At 39.7% G+C, this 15,252-nt stretch overlaps 2 protein-coding genes across 7 annotated transcripts; one reads left to right on the forward strand and one right to left on the reverse strand.

Annotated features, from left to right (window-relative positions):
• Positions 1-346: 346 nt before the first annotated feature.
• On the reverse strand, positions 347-7,360 carry LOC103969011 (lipid phosphate phosphatase gamma). Of its 6 annotated transcripts, none has more exons than XR_010480784.1 (4): positions 6,702-7,355; positions 6,407-6,623; positions 3,092-3,224; positions 1,937-2,290 (listed from the first exon to the last, which is right to left on the reverse strand). XR_010480784.1 is itself a non-coding variant. In XM_065087859.1 (3 exons), exons 2-3 carry the CDS (start codon positions 3,104-3,106, stop codon positions 532-534), a joined length of 1,008 nt encoding a protein of 335 aa, XP_064943931.1. In that variant the 5' UTR covers positions 3,107-3,224; positions 6,364-6,379; the 3' UTR covers positions 347-531. The 6 variants fall into 6 exon arrangements, 4 of the variants coding, with proteins under 4 accessions (XP_064943931.1, XP_018675236.2, XP_018675235.1 ...); XR_010480783.1 differs by having other exon boundaries at positions 1,937-2,389; XM_065087859.1 differs by lacking the exons at positions 1,937-2,290; positions 6,407-6,623; positions 6,702-7,355 and adding exons at positions 347-1,524; positions 6,364-6,379.
• Positions 7,361-8,555: 1,195 nt separating this feature from the next.
• Positions 8,556-14,747, forward strand: LOC135596103 (phosphoinositide phospholipase C 2-like). The gene is made up of 9 exons (XM_065087860.1): positions 8,556-9,026; positions 10,692-10,888; positions 12,247-12,382; positions 12,467-12,706; positions 12,820-13,058; positions 13,282-13,399; positions 13,773-13,925; positions 14,035-14,121; positions 14,330-14,747. Exons 1-9 carry the CDS (start codon positions 8,709-8,711, stop codon positions 14,621-14,623), a joined length of 1,782 nt encoding a protein of 593 aa, XP_064943932.1. The 5' UTR covers positions 8,556-8,708; the 3' UTR covers positions 14,624-14,747.
• The last annotated feature ends 505 nt before the right edge of the window (positions 14,748-15,252 follow it).

Genomic DNA, 15,252 nt, shown 5'->3' on the forward strand with positions numbered 1-15,252 from the left:
ACCAGATAGCATATTTCGATTCAGCAATCATATGCTTTTCTGAACCAAATGGATCAACATTTCTTGATTTAGACTCGATCGATGAGTTCAATGATGAATCGAGTCCAGTTCGGCCCGACAACCTCTCTGGTCTTGGAACCAACCCATACTGCCCTTCGGCTTATGCCCGTGCGCGTGTCGAGTAGTAAGAACTCGCATTAATCTGCTTTCCCCATGGCCGCCATTAGATTCCCTCCCAACACCTGCCACTTCTGCTGCTTCTTGTCAGTGTCAGTGACAGCATCCCCCTTCTCTCTCTCTCTCTCTCTTGTCTGTATCTTCTTCAACTGTCACGAACACAGAGATCTCGAGGAAGGAAGAAAGTAAGTCATGGCTTACATTGGTTCTCTTTACAGAGTCTATATTGACAGCAGCTTCATACATCGGATTCCAGCGAGAGACAGCAGAAGAAAAGAAATAGAAATGGGAACGGAGAACAACAGTAAAGAAACGCAAAGCGACAAATGAGCTCCCGGTGGTGCTCGCTGACGTCTACGCCGCCCTCCTCCTCCTCCATGCCGGCTCCGACCTGCTTCGCGTCAATACCAGTGGCCGCTGCGATTCCGACCCCGTTGCCGCCTCCTCTTCCTCCTCATCCTCCTCTTCTTCCTCGTCCACCTCCGACAACTCCGCCGCAGCTGCCGCCAGGTCGCGCCACCTCTCGTTACTTTTGTTGTTCTTCTTCTTCCTCAGTTCGGTATGGCCGCTCTCCGCCTCGTCTCCGCGTGCAGACGCCGGCGGAGGGGGCAGTTGGTGCTCCGGAAGCGAGGAGACGGCGCACCGCGTGCTGGTGGCGAGCGAGGTCGCGCTGTTGTGCGGCGCCGATCGGCACCTCATCAGCAGGAGCGCGTTCTTCGGCGGCGCCGAGGCCACGAACACCCTCGTCGCTTCCTCGTGCTCCTCCGCCTCCGCCTCCTCGTCCCCCTCGTCTGTTTTTATTACGATGAACTCCAGCGGCGGCGCTCTTGGCGAATCCGGTTCCCGCCGTTGGTACCCGCCAGATCGGCCGCCCAGGGGCACCCACCTCCGCCACAGCGACCGCCCTCCGCCGCCCTTGGGCTTCTTCCGAGCCGGGAAAAGACTGCAGAGCAAGGCCTTGTGGAAGCACTGGCAGGGCGGTTTCGGGTCCTTCGGCCGAGGCGTTTCGGGCTGCGCCGGTTTCTTGTTCCGGATTCGAACCTGGCCGATACAAGTCACCTTCGGTGAAGATGGCTCTCCTTCCTCCCCCGCCGCCGCCAGGGCCGCTTGCGCTGCCTCGGACGAGCGGCCCACGCTCTTGCTGCGGGAGCTGAACATTGGGCTGGAGCGACCGGCGTGGCGGCCGCGGCTCCGGGCCAGGCCCGGGGCCGGGAGCTTCTCCCGGCCGGGGCTCGACGACACCATGGCGGCCGCCGTCCTCATCATCTTGCTTGCCTCCTCCTCGCCTTTGCCTTGTTTGGGTAACAGGACATGAGGAACGGATATATTGGCGTAGGCCGCGGAGGTCTGTGCATGCGATCATGTGATCGTTCCCCGCCTCAAAATAACGGTAATTGTAGCGGTTTCAAACCCGTTTCATAAACCGTTACATCAACACACATCACTCAAATATATAAATATATAAATGTATATGAATATAACATTTTAATACATAGATAAATTATTATAAAACGATTTTTATTTAAAAAATTAACTTTTTTTTTAAAAAAAAGAAATACCTCTTTTTCAAAATTTTCTCTAATGCCTTGAAAAAAAAAATGTATATATTAGATGAAAAAGAAAACGCTATTGAGAAATCATAAAACGGAGAATGTTGCCAGGGTTTCCAAAATCCGTCCAATTATCATCCAAAAATGCATAATGAATGGATCATAAGGTTATATGCAAGAAGTCCCATCAATACCACAAAACTTAACCCTAAATAACTGGAACATTATAGCTTGTTGGATGTATAATGATTGCTAGAGAGAGTATTATTTGTATGATGACTATTATTTTATACATGATGTGAAAAATCATAATGTATTATAGCAATATTAATAAGATGGATTACATGACCTACTACTAATAATGTGGCACATGGTGCGCGTATGGGTTCACATGGAACTCATGTAGGTCCTACCACTGCACTCCCCATCAGCACTTCCCCCATCACATTGAATGCATCTATTTGCATCTGTGCACGTGAAGTGTCACTCTGTAGCACGTGACTCACTCTTCCCCAGTATGACCTGATACTGATCAGGTAGTTTTACCCCACTGAAAACAAGATCTGGAAGAAAGAGGTCAGAAATTTCAAGTCAATATATCCATGCCAATCCCTTTCATCAAATTTTGTGCCAAACCTCAGTAGTTAGGGTAGTATGCATGTCTGAAAAATAATCAGAAATCAGCATCACGTAATGGTGCCAAAAAACAAAACAAAAAAATTGTAGACATGCATGGGAATGGGAGTCGAAGAATTTGGCACAGCAGAGATGCATCAGATGGACAAAAGAGGATCCAATGTCCAGCACATCCATCATAAACTTTCTTTATACCTATTTTGAGTTCATTTTTTGTGGACGGGTATGAGCTCTTACAGCTCTCCCATGTTTATCATCAGTTCAATTGTTCATTTAGATGAGGTGCATAAGCCATAGAAATATGAGAATCAAAACAACCATATGTCCATGACCACAAATGCTGGTTTCATGCTGAAGAATGCAAAGTACAGTAGGATTAAGTATATTCAACATTGGGTAATATATATATGCACATTAATGAGCTAAGTAGTTTCATGTATAAGTTGATGTAATTTTAGTAAATCCCAATTTCAGGAAAGAATGTTGGGCATGAACTACTGTGTGTTTGGTGTTCTCTTGGAGGACCAAGGTGGAGATGCTCAACTGATGCAGTAGTGAAGAACTTTGAAGATAAAGATTTATACAGTATTTGAAATTACAAATATTCATGATAATCGAGTGCAAATGCAGTTATCATCAAGTGGAAAACAATGTCGGAATAAACCTACGAAAATATGATTGTCTCATCTTAATGACTTAACAAGCAACAGATAGCAGGAGAATAGTACCAGGAGCAAGATCATCTTTCAAGATCTTTTATACATGCCTCTGGAGACAGCAGGTTCATGTATGCCTGGCTTCATACTGGAATCAGGATATTGTACGCCATGTTTGATCTCAATCGTTTTCCAACAGATAAACCTGCACCGACCAGGTGAATCAATTTAAACTGATACATCTACTGACCAGACTTCTTCAAATATGTAAGATGGGTGGAAGACACAACTGCCATACCTATGCTCTAACAAATATTGGTCCGTAAAACAAGCATGATGTCCTTTTTCCTACAGCTAATCTATATATTAAGAATCACACATCACAAGACTTTCTCATCGCTGAAGTAAATTCCTACACATTTTTGTCACTAGAAAGCATCTGCTGATTGCTTTTGTAACCATCTTGCCACATGATTTAGTTTTGAGTCATTACTATATCAAAATTTCTATTCACAAGCTGATGTTTTGATTACTGGAGTCAATGATGAACATCACCATAAATGAATAGCGACCTAAATACTTGGAAGGATTCAATTACTTGGACTCATCGTCATCACTTTTATATTCATCAATCATTGACAAGAAGGTTACATACAAGTAAAAACAGTCAGAATAATCACTAATCGAGTCTTTGCAAACGAGTTGTTCAACACAGCCGATGAACATTAGCCACATGAAAATTTCACAAGATATGGCCTTACAGATCTTTACATATATATATGCAGCATCGAGGATGCACTTTCACAGAGGTAACTCAATTTACATGATGTTAAAAAGAAACTGGTATATTATTTAAGGAAAAGTGAAAAGGCCAAGAGTACAATAGCCAAATATTTTTAAAAGCATCTAGTTGGTTTAAACAAATTAATTTCATCAAAGCACATGCAGCAACTACCAAACCGAGATCAACTCTCTGAGATGCCTTCAGTATTAAGATCTACATATGCTAACGATTCAGTCTACCATTTTAGACTACGTTATCAATGAATGTATTTCTTTGAAAAGAAACAATCTAACTTTGGTCAAAGGCCTTGGAAGAGAAACTGAGATATCATTTCACGTATATGCAAGTACTTTAATTCATGTGTTAATTCCCTTCAGAAGCTCTCTTTTAAAACTTTGAAAATGCAGTTCTATTGTAGATAAAGCATTTCTTCTAAGCTCTATTTTAAATTTACTTGTAGCATCAATTATAAATTGAGCTCCACATCTCCAATTCCTTGTTAGACTGAAAAGTCAAGTTATTGCCTACCAAATTCCTCTCTAACTGTCCTTTTACTACACAACTATACTACCTGACTCTAACCTTGTTCACATGCCCCACGTTTTCTCCCCCTGAAATCCTTTTCCTCCAAAAGTTCACCCAAATCAATGAAACTTACTGAAGACTCAAAATGGAGCATATTGAACAACCACATCATAGACATGTAACGAAGAGTGAGGACTCAAAATGAAGCATATTGAACTACTAGAAACGGAAAAACAGGAAAAGAAAGAGAGAAGTTGACAACGATCACAAGGTCAATGAAGTTTAGATGACTAACATTAATTAACAAAGAAATCTCCAAGTTTAAAAATAAAATCTAAGGAACAGCATAAACTGAAGACTGGTTTGGTCATAATTGTTGTTGTTCTTGTTCTTCAATTTCACATGATCTGTGGAATCCAAATAATACAAGTCATGACTTGGAGCCATCATTTTGCCATGGATCTCGCAAATTGCTTAATAGGAAATGATTTCAGGATATATGTCAGGCATCACTGAGGATATCAACCTTTTGAATATGGTAGATTGTGCTGCTCCAATTAGTCCCATAGTTGTAAGCAGGAGAGATATTATAATGGCATATAAGGTTACATGGGCTCACTAATAATGAAACAGGTTTAAGCATTTTGGACAAGAACCCGTTATATATCAGGGCTATTTGATCTAGTGGGCCTATTGGGTCCAATCATCATTGTATGTCAAAAAAAAGGAAAAATACAGGTTTCTAAATTCTGGCTTGTTGGAACCATTATTGCCAAAGTTCTATTTAATTCTCAATAATTTAGTCCCCTTAGACTATGCAAGAGATCTACATGCTGTATCTTCTGATAATTTTTTTCTTCACCATCTCACTGTTAGTGATCGATACTCTAAGCATAAGATCTTCAACAACTATGCATATCAAAAGCTGACTATGGATACACAAATGTCAACTCTATATAAACTAAAATGTCTGAGTATAAATTCAAAGGACTCCACGTGTCAGTCTATCTTATTGTTCATACTTCATCAGATACATGTACATATAAATATTTTACATTTCTATTTTACATCTACTATGGAACATGGGCTACTTCCAACAATATCAACTTATAACTCTGTATATGAGTATAAGATCAACCTAAGCTAAACAACAATCTTTTTGTCAAGAATTAGAAGTGTTAAGCATTCAATAGGAAGAAAAGACGTATATTTTGCACATGATAGTTCACATAAACATTAAAAATGTTTGTATGTTCAGAGGCGATGATCAATTGATCATCAGATTTTTAGATTGCAGAAGATCAGGTCCAAGGTTTGCCATAATTGAAAAATACCAGGTTTTTTTACCAAAAGAAAATTACCAGGTGAATGAGTGAACCGAGAAGAGAACAATAAGCTGTGGACACTTGAAACTTGCTAGATCAAAGAAGATGTGGTGGAGGATCAACAGAAATAAGACCGTCTTATGAAAAGCAACCGATGGTGGTAGACAAAATGAGTGAAATAATTAATATTGGTGGTACGAGAAGAGGTAGAAGAAAACTAAAAATTCTTTAATAAAAACTATAAATAAAGATTTAAGTACACTAAACTTAACTAAATAAGATATAGTGGAGGGTCAACTGAAATAAGACGGTCTTATGAAGAGCAACCGATGGCGATAATCAGAAGATGTGCAATACTTAATATTGATGGTACGAGAAGAGGTAGAAGAAAACCTAAAAAGATTTTAATAAAAACTATAAATAAAGATTTAAATATTCTGAACTTAACTAAATAGATGATATTTTACAGATCATAATGGCAACAAAAAATTCATATAGCTGATCCCAAATAGTTGGGACTTATGTTGTTGTTGTTGTTATGAAAAACAATCAATATTTCCATTACCTAAAATCAACAAGATTGAGTATTGTGCAAAAAGGAATGAATATTTGATTGTAGAACGAAAGAGTCATTGTCACAACCCAATGATATAAGCCCTAAAAACTTTCAAGAGTAAGAACAAGAAACAGCAAAGTATATAAATGACTACCAAGAGAATTAAAAGATTAGGAACAAAGAATCCAGCAATGTACAGGGGTTCGTTCAATCCTTGGCTGGTTTCTTCCTGGCAGCCCTTGCATTGTCGTACTCGAACTTGAGCACGTTCGGGATGTGCGTCGAGTCCTTGATGTGCAGGAATCTCCCGATCGCGCTCTCCTCCACTGCCGGAAAGAAGTCCACCAGCATCGTGTTCACGATCCAGTACCACCCGGCCCCGAGCAGCAGCCCCAGAGTCGATCCCGCGAGCACCTGACCGATAAATCAAATCATTCCCCTTATCACACAAAAGATTAAATCCTGGGCTGATCCGAGAGATGCGGGTGCCACCTGGGGGACGGTGTGGTAGCCGAGGTAGACGCGCGAGTAGAGGGTGAGGAAGGCGGAAGGCCACGGGAGGAGGGCGATGATGCGTCTAGAGCTGGGGGAGGAGACGCCGACGCCGTTGATGAGGCAGAGGAGGGAAAAGTAGGTCGAAAAGAAGAACATGAACTGCGAGTGGCTGGAGGGCCAACCGTGGGAGTCGCAGACCTCGAGGACGGCGCACATCGACGAGGGGCGGGACTGGTGGATGGAGGATTTGATGAGCTCGTTGATGACCTGGGAGATAATGAGGCCGAGGGCGAAGCAGAGGCCCTGCAGCTCCCGCCGGAAGATGAAGTGGGAGATGAACCCACCAAAGCTGATGAAGACCGGGATCAGGGACACCCACGCCAGGAAGTGGCCCAGGGAGTCGCCCCGCGGGTACCGGACGTGGGTCAATGTAACCGCCTTCAGCGCCGCGGCCGGTGCGTCCTCCATTTCCCCAGTGGCGACGGTACGAGAGCGAGGTACTGGATCCGCGGGCGGCGGGCGGCAAGCGGCGGCCGAGGGCGGAACGAAGGAAGGAAGGTGTTCGACCTTTTGATCGTGGATGCGTGTGGCGTGCTTGTAAGGATCGTGGATGGTCTCCGGGTTCAACGCGTACGTTACCAAATGTCATCAAAATTATCAAGTTCGCCATCATCTTGCTCGTTCTTGTCATCTTGGATCTACTCACCGCCCATAGTCAAATTTCAAAAAGTCCGCAAGCGTCTGATTGTAATTACAGACCATCATGATTGATATGATCCACATGTTGGAACTCAACCGGAGGGTATATATAGAAAAATGTCGATATTTGAAATGACAAATGTGTCATATCAAAAATAATGTAGTCACCGAAGTAAGAATAAGCAAGTTGAGGATGGACTAACGTTGCGTTTGAAACGTATTTATATTTTAATATATAATTAAAGAAAAATATTTGAGTGACTGTACCATTATAAAATATTTATAGTATTTCATAAATAATAATTACAAATTATATTTTTAATATGTATTAATGTAAGTATTATTTGGTAAAATTATATTTCAAAAGTTCTGATAAATTTACATTTCTAGTGTTTTAATATTTATTTAAAGATAAATAAATATTTTTATTTAAATTAATTAGTAAATATATTTTAAAATTTTAATGCTATCATGAGATAATATCGGTATTTGATTATTTATAATATAATATTCAGTCAAATATAATTTAAAAGTTATTAAATATTAATTTCTATTTAAAAATATGCATTAATCCTAATTCAAATGTGTTCCTAAACACGCCTTGGATGGAAGTTTCCATTGGGCTACCTTAACTTAGACGGTACGTTAATCGATTAATGATCGGAAACGAGCAGTCGCTGTTAGAATCGGTGCTTTAAATATCGTGCCGGAATACGATTGGTCGTTATGATGTGGCCATCACTCGCCGTGTCCCGCCGCTTCATGCTACGTGGAGTACTGTTTGCCACGACAATTTTCCCATCACGGCATGCCGTGTGCGGCTCGATCACCGTCCACGTTCACTTTGATCACGACGTATGCCTCTGTCGGCGGCTCGCCGTCGCGATCCCTCCGGTGCGTTCTAACGCAGCTGTCTGCGACTAGCCGCAACCCATCTCAGTCCCCGAAACGAAAGGTCGGAGCTATCCTATCTAGACAGAGACAGGGAACACGGTTTTCCTCCACTCGGTCGGGCCTTCGTCTCTTAGATAGCCACGTGGACATGTGGCCATGTTTGTTGTACCGAGTTATGTGTTCCCTGCCTTGGAGCCGATAGGAAATCACATGTGGGGAAATAATTAAACAAAGCAGTAAATATCCATATCATTATTACTCCGACGGAGACGCCCACCACGCGGGTAGGGCGGCCGTTCCGACGGTTAACACGCTGCCATTTCCCGACGCTACTTAGTCTCTTTTCCTCTCCGTTCCCGACCACAATATTCTTCTCCAAACCCCCGAAGAAAGCCCAGTCAGGTCGGTGAGATGGGGAGCTACAAATGCTGCTTTTGCTTCACGAGGAAGTTCCGGTGGAGCGAGGCGCAACCGCCGGCGGACGTGAGGGCCGCCTTTGACGCCCACTCCGAGGGCGGGACGCACATGACCGCCGACCAGTTCCGCCGGTTCCTGGCGGAGGCGCAGGGAGACGCCGCCGTCGCCGACGTTGAGCGGGTCATGGAGCAGGCCCTCGAGCTCCGCCATCGGCAGCTTTTCCATCGCAAGCACTTCAAACCCGTATTCACCGTAGATGACTTTCATCACTACCTCTTTTCTGAGGAGCTCAACCCTCCCCTCAGATCTCAGGTACCTTCCTTTATTCTTCGCGATCCTTGGGTTCTTTCCGGACCCTAGTAAATTTTGGACACGCTGTTAGATAAACAAATTTGTCTCTTTTAGTTATCTTGAAAAATATTTTCTCGTGTTATTAGGTGTTTGATTGATTGTCTAAAAGACGATTAATTCATCATCTGCTTTTGTCATGGTTTTGTTTCTACTTGACAATAGGAACTCTCAGTAGGTATGTATATACATATGGATGACTGCTTTGTTTCAGGAATCAGGTCGATCACAATGTGGCATATGTGTATAGATTAAGCTTGCTTAGCCACATTATGCTTTGGCAAAAATATTTTGAATTGTAATATTTTGTGTGAATGTCAGTTGATCCGATCGAGAAAACGACCTTTTCTCTCATGTCATTTTCTCTTTTATCAGAATCTGGCACACTTACGTCATGGGAAAAGAAAAATCCTGACTGTCTTGCATAATCAATATGGCAACATTCACTGGCATACTGTATATGACACTGAAAAGAGGAAAAAAAAAAGCTAGAGGGATCCAAGTTAGTTCTTTTTATTTGTACGAGGCAGGTAATTAGCAGTTATGATGTTCACATGATGAGGACAATTAAGTAGTTTTCACCTGTATGTCAAGAACTGTATAATATATTTCTCTCATATATGAGCATGAAACATGCAATTTTTTCTTGGCTAGATATGTAGTTGCACTAATGATACTATGTGTGAGGAAAAAGGATATGATATTGGCTGGTTGATACAAAGAACTAAAAGGTAGCATAGTTTTGCTAATTGATTGGTTCAAATTTTAATGTGTAACATTTCTTGTTCTCATAATTTGTCTGGGGCAAGGGTTATAAAGAGTGTTGATTTGCTCTCTATATTAACACCAATTATCCAAGTGTCTGATACATATCAAATGCCCACCCAACTAATTATTGACTTTTTTTCACTTAGACTTTGAGCTAGTAATGCTGCATCTCTTGCTTGTTGGGTAAGTTGAAAAATCTTCTGTTGGGAGGAATATTATGGTACCTAGGCATTACCTATGAATATTTATCCTTTTTTTCCCACTTGTTTCAGGAACTGTTTTCTGTTAATTTTCCATTTTTTTTTGTTTGAGATTGCTGGATAAATCTATTTTCTATTGCATGAGCTTAAACTGCAAATCGTAACATTAATCTTTCTTGTTTCCAACCATACTTTTGTGTTCTGTGTCATGTCAAAAATTAGATTATTTACTAGAATCAAGCAACCTTCTCCATTATGATGTATGTTTGGAAGTGTTTTATATCATCTGAATTATGGCCTATGTCCCAGTTGCTTATGTTAGTAGTCATATTTTGTCTGTTTTCCCATTTCCTCAGAGACGCTGACAAAATTGATGTGATCCCACTTTTCTTTTTTGCAACATGAGGAGTGCAAGTAGTTTTGTTAACCAAAATTGTTCTTGTTTCCCACTGTTCTGCCTTTGCTTTGAGGCTTACTTTATAAAAGATACTGGATGTCTTGTTCATAGTATAACATCAGATGTTTATTTAGTACAAAAAGCAATTTCCATGTGTTGTATACTTGGAAACATACTTTTTTCCATTTAATTTTTGAACTCTTGAAAACTGATACTGCATACTTTAACTGTGAACTAATATTACATAATTTTTTATATAAACAGGTTCACCAAGATATGACTGCTCCATTGTCCCATTATTACATCTACACAGGGCATAATTCATATTTGACTGGAAACCAGCTCAGCAGTGATTGCAGTGATGTCCCAATTATAAAAGCACTCCAGAATGGTGTGAGAGTAATTGAGCTAGATATGTGGCCAAATGCTACCAAAGATAACATTGATATTCTTCATGGGAGGTAATGAAACAATGCCCTCAATCTCATAATTTTGACTAAATAGGTTCTTAATCTATCATTCAAACTCTTATTGTCTTGTCCTGTTTTGACACTAGAGTTACAGGTATATCTAGAGAAACTAGAGCATGAACTAAAGTTATAAAGGTCCATGTTAGCTAGGTGTTTTGGATTAAAGACAGTGTAAAAACTACTTAATTTGGTAACAATATTAATTGCATACTTAAGTAGAACCTGATTCTCTGGTATCTGTTTGTATCTCTAAACAAAGTTACCTGATACGTGGTTAGCTACTTTATCCAACACTACCTTACTATATCAAGTCTCTGTTATCACTCCCCTTGCTGCACTTAGGCGATTTGTCAATTTTAACTTTCGCTTTTTGAGTTGAAATGTAAGAGATTGTTTCAGAGTCACTTTAGAGAAAGATCTAAAGAATTTAGATAACTATTGAACCTGGTTCAGCAAACAAAACAACAAAATTTTGAAACTCTTTCTAGGCCGAATTCGGTCCATGCATTTTATTTGTATGTCGCTCAGTAACAGATGTCGGCCTATTAACAGGCAACAATATCTGATTACAAGAGACATTTCCAAATGAAACTAATAATGTATTGCCTGGAAGATTTTAGTGATAATAGTTGGAAATGAAATCATCATAAGGTGAAGGCCTTTAAAGAAATCTATGGATATATATAGGCACCTCAAAAGTTATTGATAACTATCAAGTATATTTCAATTAGTGCTCTACATAATCTTAGGACTACCTTCCTTGTCAATTGGCATTTGCAAAGGATCCATTTAAGTAAGATTGTTTTATTTAGAATGCACCATAATTTGGAAATTTATTAAAGCAATTTGTTTAGAGATATTTGCCACATAAAGCTTTCAGCGGAGATGGTTTTTGTCTGACCATGACATATATAACAAGAAAACCAATATCGACATCGATGGAAGGATAGTTTCGGAATGCAAGTAGTGCCAATTATAATGTTTTAGGGAGCAGGATCATTATTGTCATCAAGCACCACCCACTTAAATATTGGGCTGTGGATCATAGTTTTTCTTGGATTACTAGTGGAATGAAATTTTTAGTTAATTTCTTTGTGCATATAAGTTTAATCAAAGTGGACCTATGATGAACAGCAAGACATGTTTAGAATGATTCTTGTGTGTTTCCCCATCATTATCGATAACTTATTTGAACATGATGATGTCTGCTTGTTGCTGCACATGGACCTTAATGAAAATAAAACACTGAATTCTGCATTTTGGTTACCAGAGATCAACCAAGTTGAGCTTAATAATGCATTATAATTATTTCATTATTTCTTTCTGATTGTATTATTTTAGCTTTGCAGGACTTTAACTTCTCCTGTAGAACTTATTAAATGCTTAAGGTCCATCAAGGAGTATGCCTTCTCTACATCCCCATATCCTGTTATCATAACTTTGGAGGACCATCTTACTCCTGATCTTCAGGCTAAAGTAGCTGAGGTAATTTCTTTTTTTGCATAGTGGAAATTACTAATGATTTTCTTAGATAAAGTTGCAGCTGTAAAGTGAATCTTTTTTATTTAGATGGTCATCGAAACATTTGGAGACATGCTATATTACCCTGACTCAGAGTCTCCCAAAGAGTTCCTATCACCCGAAGCTTTAAAGAAAAGAATTATTATTTCCACCAAACCACCAAAAGAGTATCTTGAAGCTAAGAATGTCAAGGAAAACGATGGTGACACCAAAAAGGTGCAGGAATCAAATGAAGCATGGGGAATGGAGGTTCCTGATCTTCAAACCGAGCTTGAATGTGCTGATAAGGTACTCGATTTCTAGTAACGTGATTCCTTTTTCACCATATGGCTAGAAAATCCCAATTTCTTTGAAATATAATCCTCCATCATAATCAAAATGGTCAAACTGAAACCAATCAGGATGAAGATGTTGTGGATGATGGTGGTGGTAGTGATGATGATGATGATGACAATGATGACCAGAAAGTCCGACAAAGTTCACCAGTTGAATATAAACGCATTATCACTATTCGAGCTGGAAAGCCCAAGGGTCATATAACTGAAGCATTAAAAGTTGATCAAGAAAAAGTAAGGCGTCTCAGTTTGAGTGAACAAGAACTTGCAAAGGCAACAGCATCTTATGGTGCAGACTTGATAAGGCATGTTTTTTCATGTTTCTATTTCAAAAAGTTTGTTTGGATAACCTAGTAGATCCTTTTTTTTTTATTGTTGATAAAGGACTAGCTATCATACATCAAGACAAAAGAAAATCTAAAAATATTTTCGTTTCCATGTGAATTACACATGTTTCCTGAGCTTGATGTCATCTTTCCTTCTCATAAAAATTGCTTGCAGTTTGTTGATGTGTTTTTTTCTTTGTAGGTTTACTCAGAGAAATCTACTTCGGATATACCCAAAGGGTACACGTTTTACTTCTTCTAACTACAATCCATTTGTTGGCTGGATTCATGGCGCTCAGATGGTTGCCTTTAATATGCAGGTGAGCTTGGGACATTTTTGGTATACTCATTGACTTTTCTAGTTTTATTATTAATCTAGATTCTTATTTTTAAGTCACAATTTTGAGAAGTTAGGAATTTATGATTTGTTTTCTGGAGTAACTGAACAAACACCTCTGAATTTGATTAAAGACTCATGTGATGCAAAATTCACCATCTTCTTTCTGAGACTTGGAAAAAGATTCCTGAGTGCAGGAACAAGTTAGGTATTTATTTCCCAACTTAGCAAATGTATATATGTAACTGACCAATAATGTACCAAGCATGCCTTTGATGCCACCGTACAACCTATGGTGAGTTTTTTGTGTTCTAATATTTTCTGTACCTGTCATAATTTTATGTTTCTTTTGATAGGGATATGGAAGATCACTATGGTTGATGCATGGATTCTATAAAGCCAATGGAGGATGTGGATATGTAAAGAAGCCTGATTTCCTGCTGAGTACTGGTTCAAATAATGAGGTTTTTGATCCTAAAGCAATATTACCTGTAAAGAAAACCTTGAAGGTGTGAATCACTTTTTGTTGGTGGAACCACTTCTGGATTTCTTTCTATGCTTCTGTTTTCACTTTTACTGGATTTCAGGTTGTTTATTGTGTTATTTTATTTTCTACAGGTCAAAGTATACATGGGAGATGGTTGGAGTATGGACTTCAAAAAGACTCATTTTGATCCATACTCCCCTCCAGATTTCTATACCAGGGTAATGATACAATAATCTCTGCTTTGACTCCATGTTCATGCATACCACCATGTTTTTCTTAGCTTTCATTGTGGTGATGTACCAATCACTTCCTTGTATCCTGTATATTTATACTTCAATTGTTTGACTTCATTGATCTTAGTTGCATACTTAATTGTTGGGATGTTTAAATATGAAAAGCAATAAGCAAATGGTTATCCTTCGACAGGTGGGAATAGCCGGAGTTCCAGCCGATACCACGATGAAGAAAACAAAGGCAATAGAGGATAACTGGATTCCTGTGTGGGATGAAGAGTTTGTTTTCCCCTTGACTGTGCCTGAACTGGCTGTGCTGCGGATCGAAGTACATGAATATGATATGTCCGAGAAGGATGACTTTGCTGGACAGAATTGCTTACCCGTATCAGAGTTGAAACCAGGGATCCGAGCTGTGCCACTTTTGGACCGCAAAGGAATGAAGTTTAAATCCGTAAAACTGCTCATGCGATTTGAATTTGCATAATATTATTGTTGGATTGTATATTGCGCCTGTGTTCTTTCAATACTTGTTAAATCTGTCAAGGTTGTGGATGTTGTGTTGTAATATAATGTCTTATCATAATCATTTTTTTCCGGCTTGAGTTGAATTTACTAGTCTGCGTAATGTGATGTTTGCGATGCCTTATCGAAGTTCTTGTCAAGTCATCCGAGGTTTGACTCGATCATATTTAAACTGTCATTGGTAATTAGTGAATGTGGAATTTCATTCTCCACATTTTCCAATCCTCTACTAAAACATTGACCTTGTCAAAAATAAATAAATAAATCATCACATATTTCTTGATGTGTGAGACAGAATCTATTCATTCATGTTCTAACAACTAGCAAAGTTTGCACTAATCACGGCACAGAATTCCCGATGCCTGTCCAGCAGAAAAATACAAGAGGAAAGTTATTAGAACATGTTGTTGCCCCCTTACTTGTCCTACGCCCATAGTGCTCCTCGTCTTCAACATCACGTTCGTCCATTTCCACCGTAATATTCGCCTCACTTTCGTGCATTCCATGCAGTCTACAAGATTGCTAAGTGTGTGGCCTACTGTACGCGAAATAGCCCTTTATTGAAGAGAACTATCCAAAGCGATAAGATCG

This window comes from Musa acuminata, chromosome BXJ1-10 (genome assembly GCF_036884655.1).
Source record: "Musa acuminata AAA Group cultivar baxijiao chromosome BXJ1-10, Cavendish_Baxijiao_AAA, whole genome shotgun sequence".
Classification (NCBI taxonomy): Eukaryota; Viridiplantae; Streptophyta; class Magnoliopsida; order Zingiberales; family Musaceae; genus Musa; species Musa acuminata.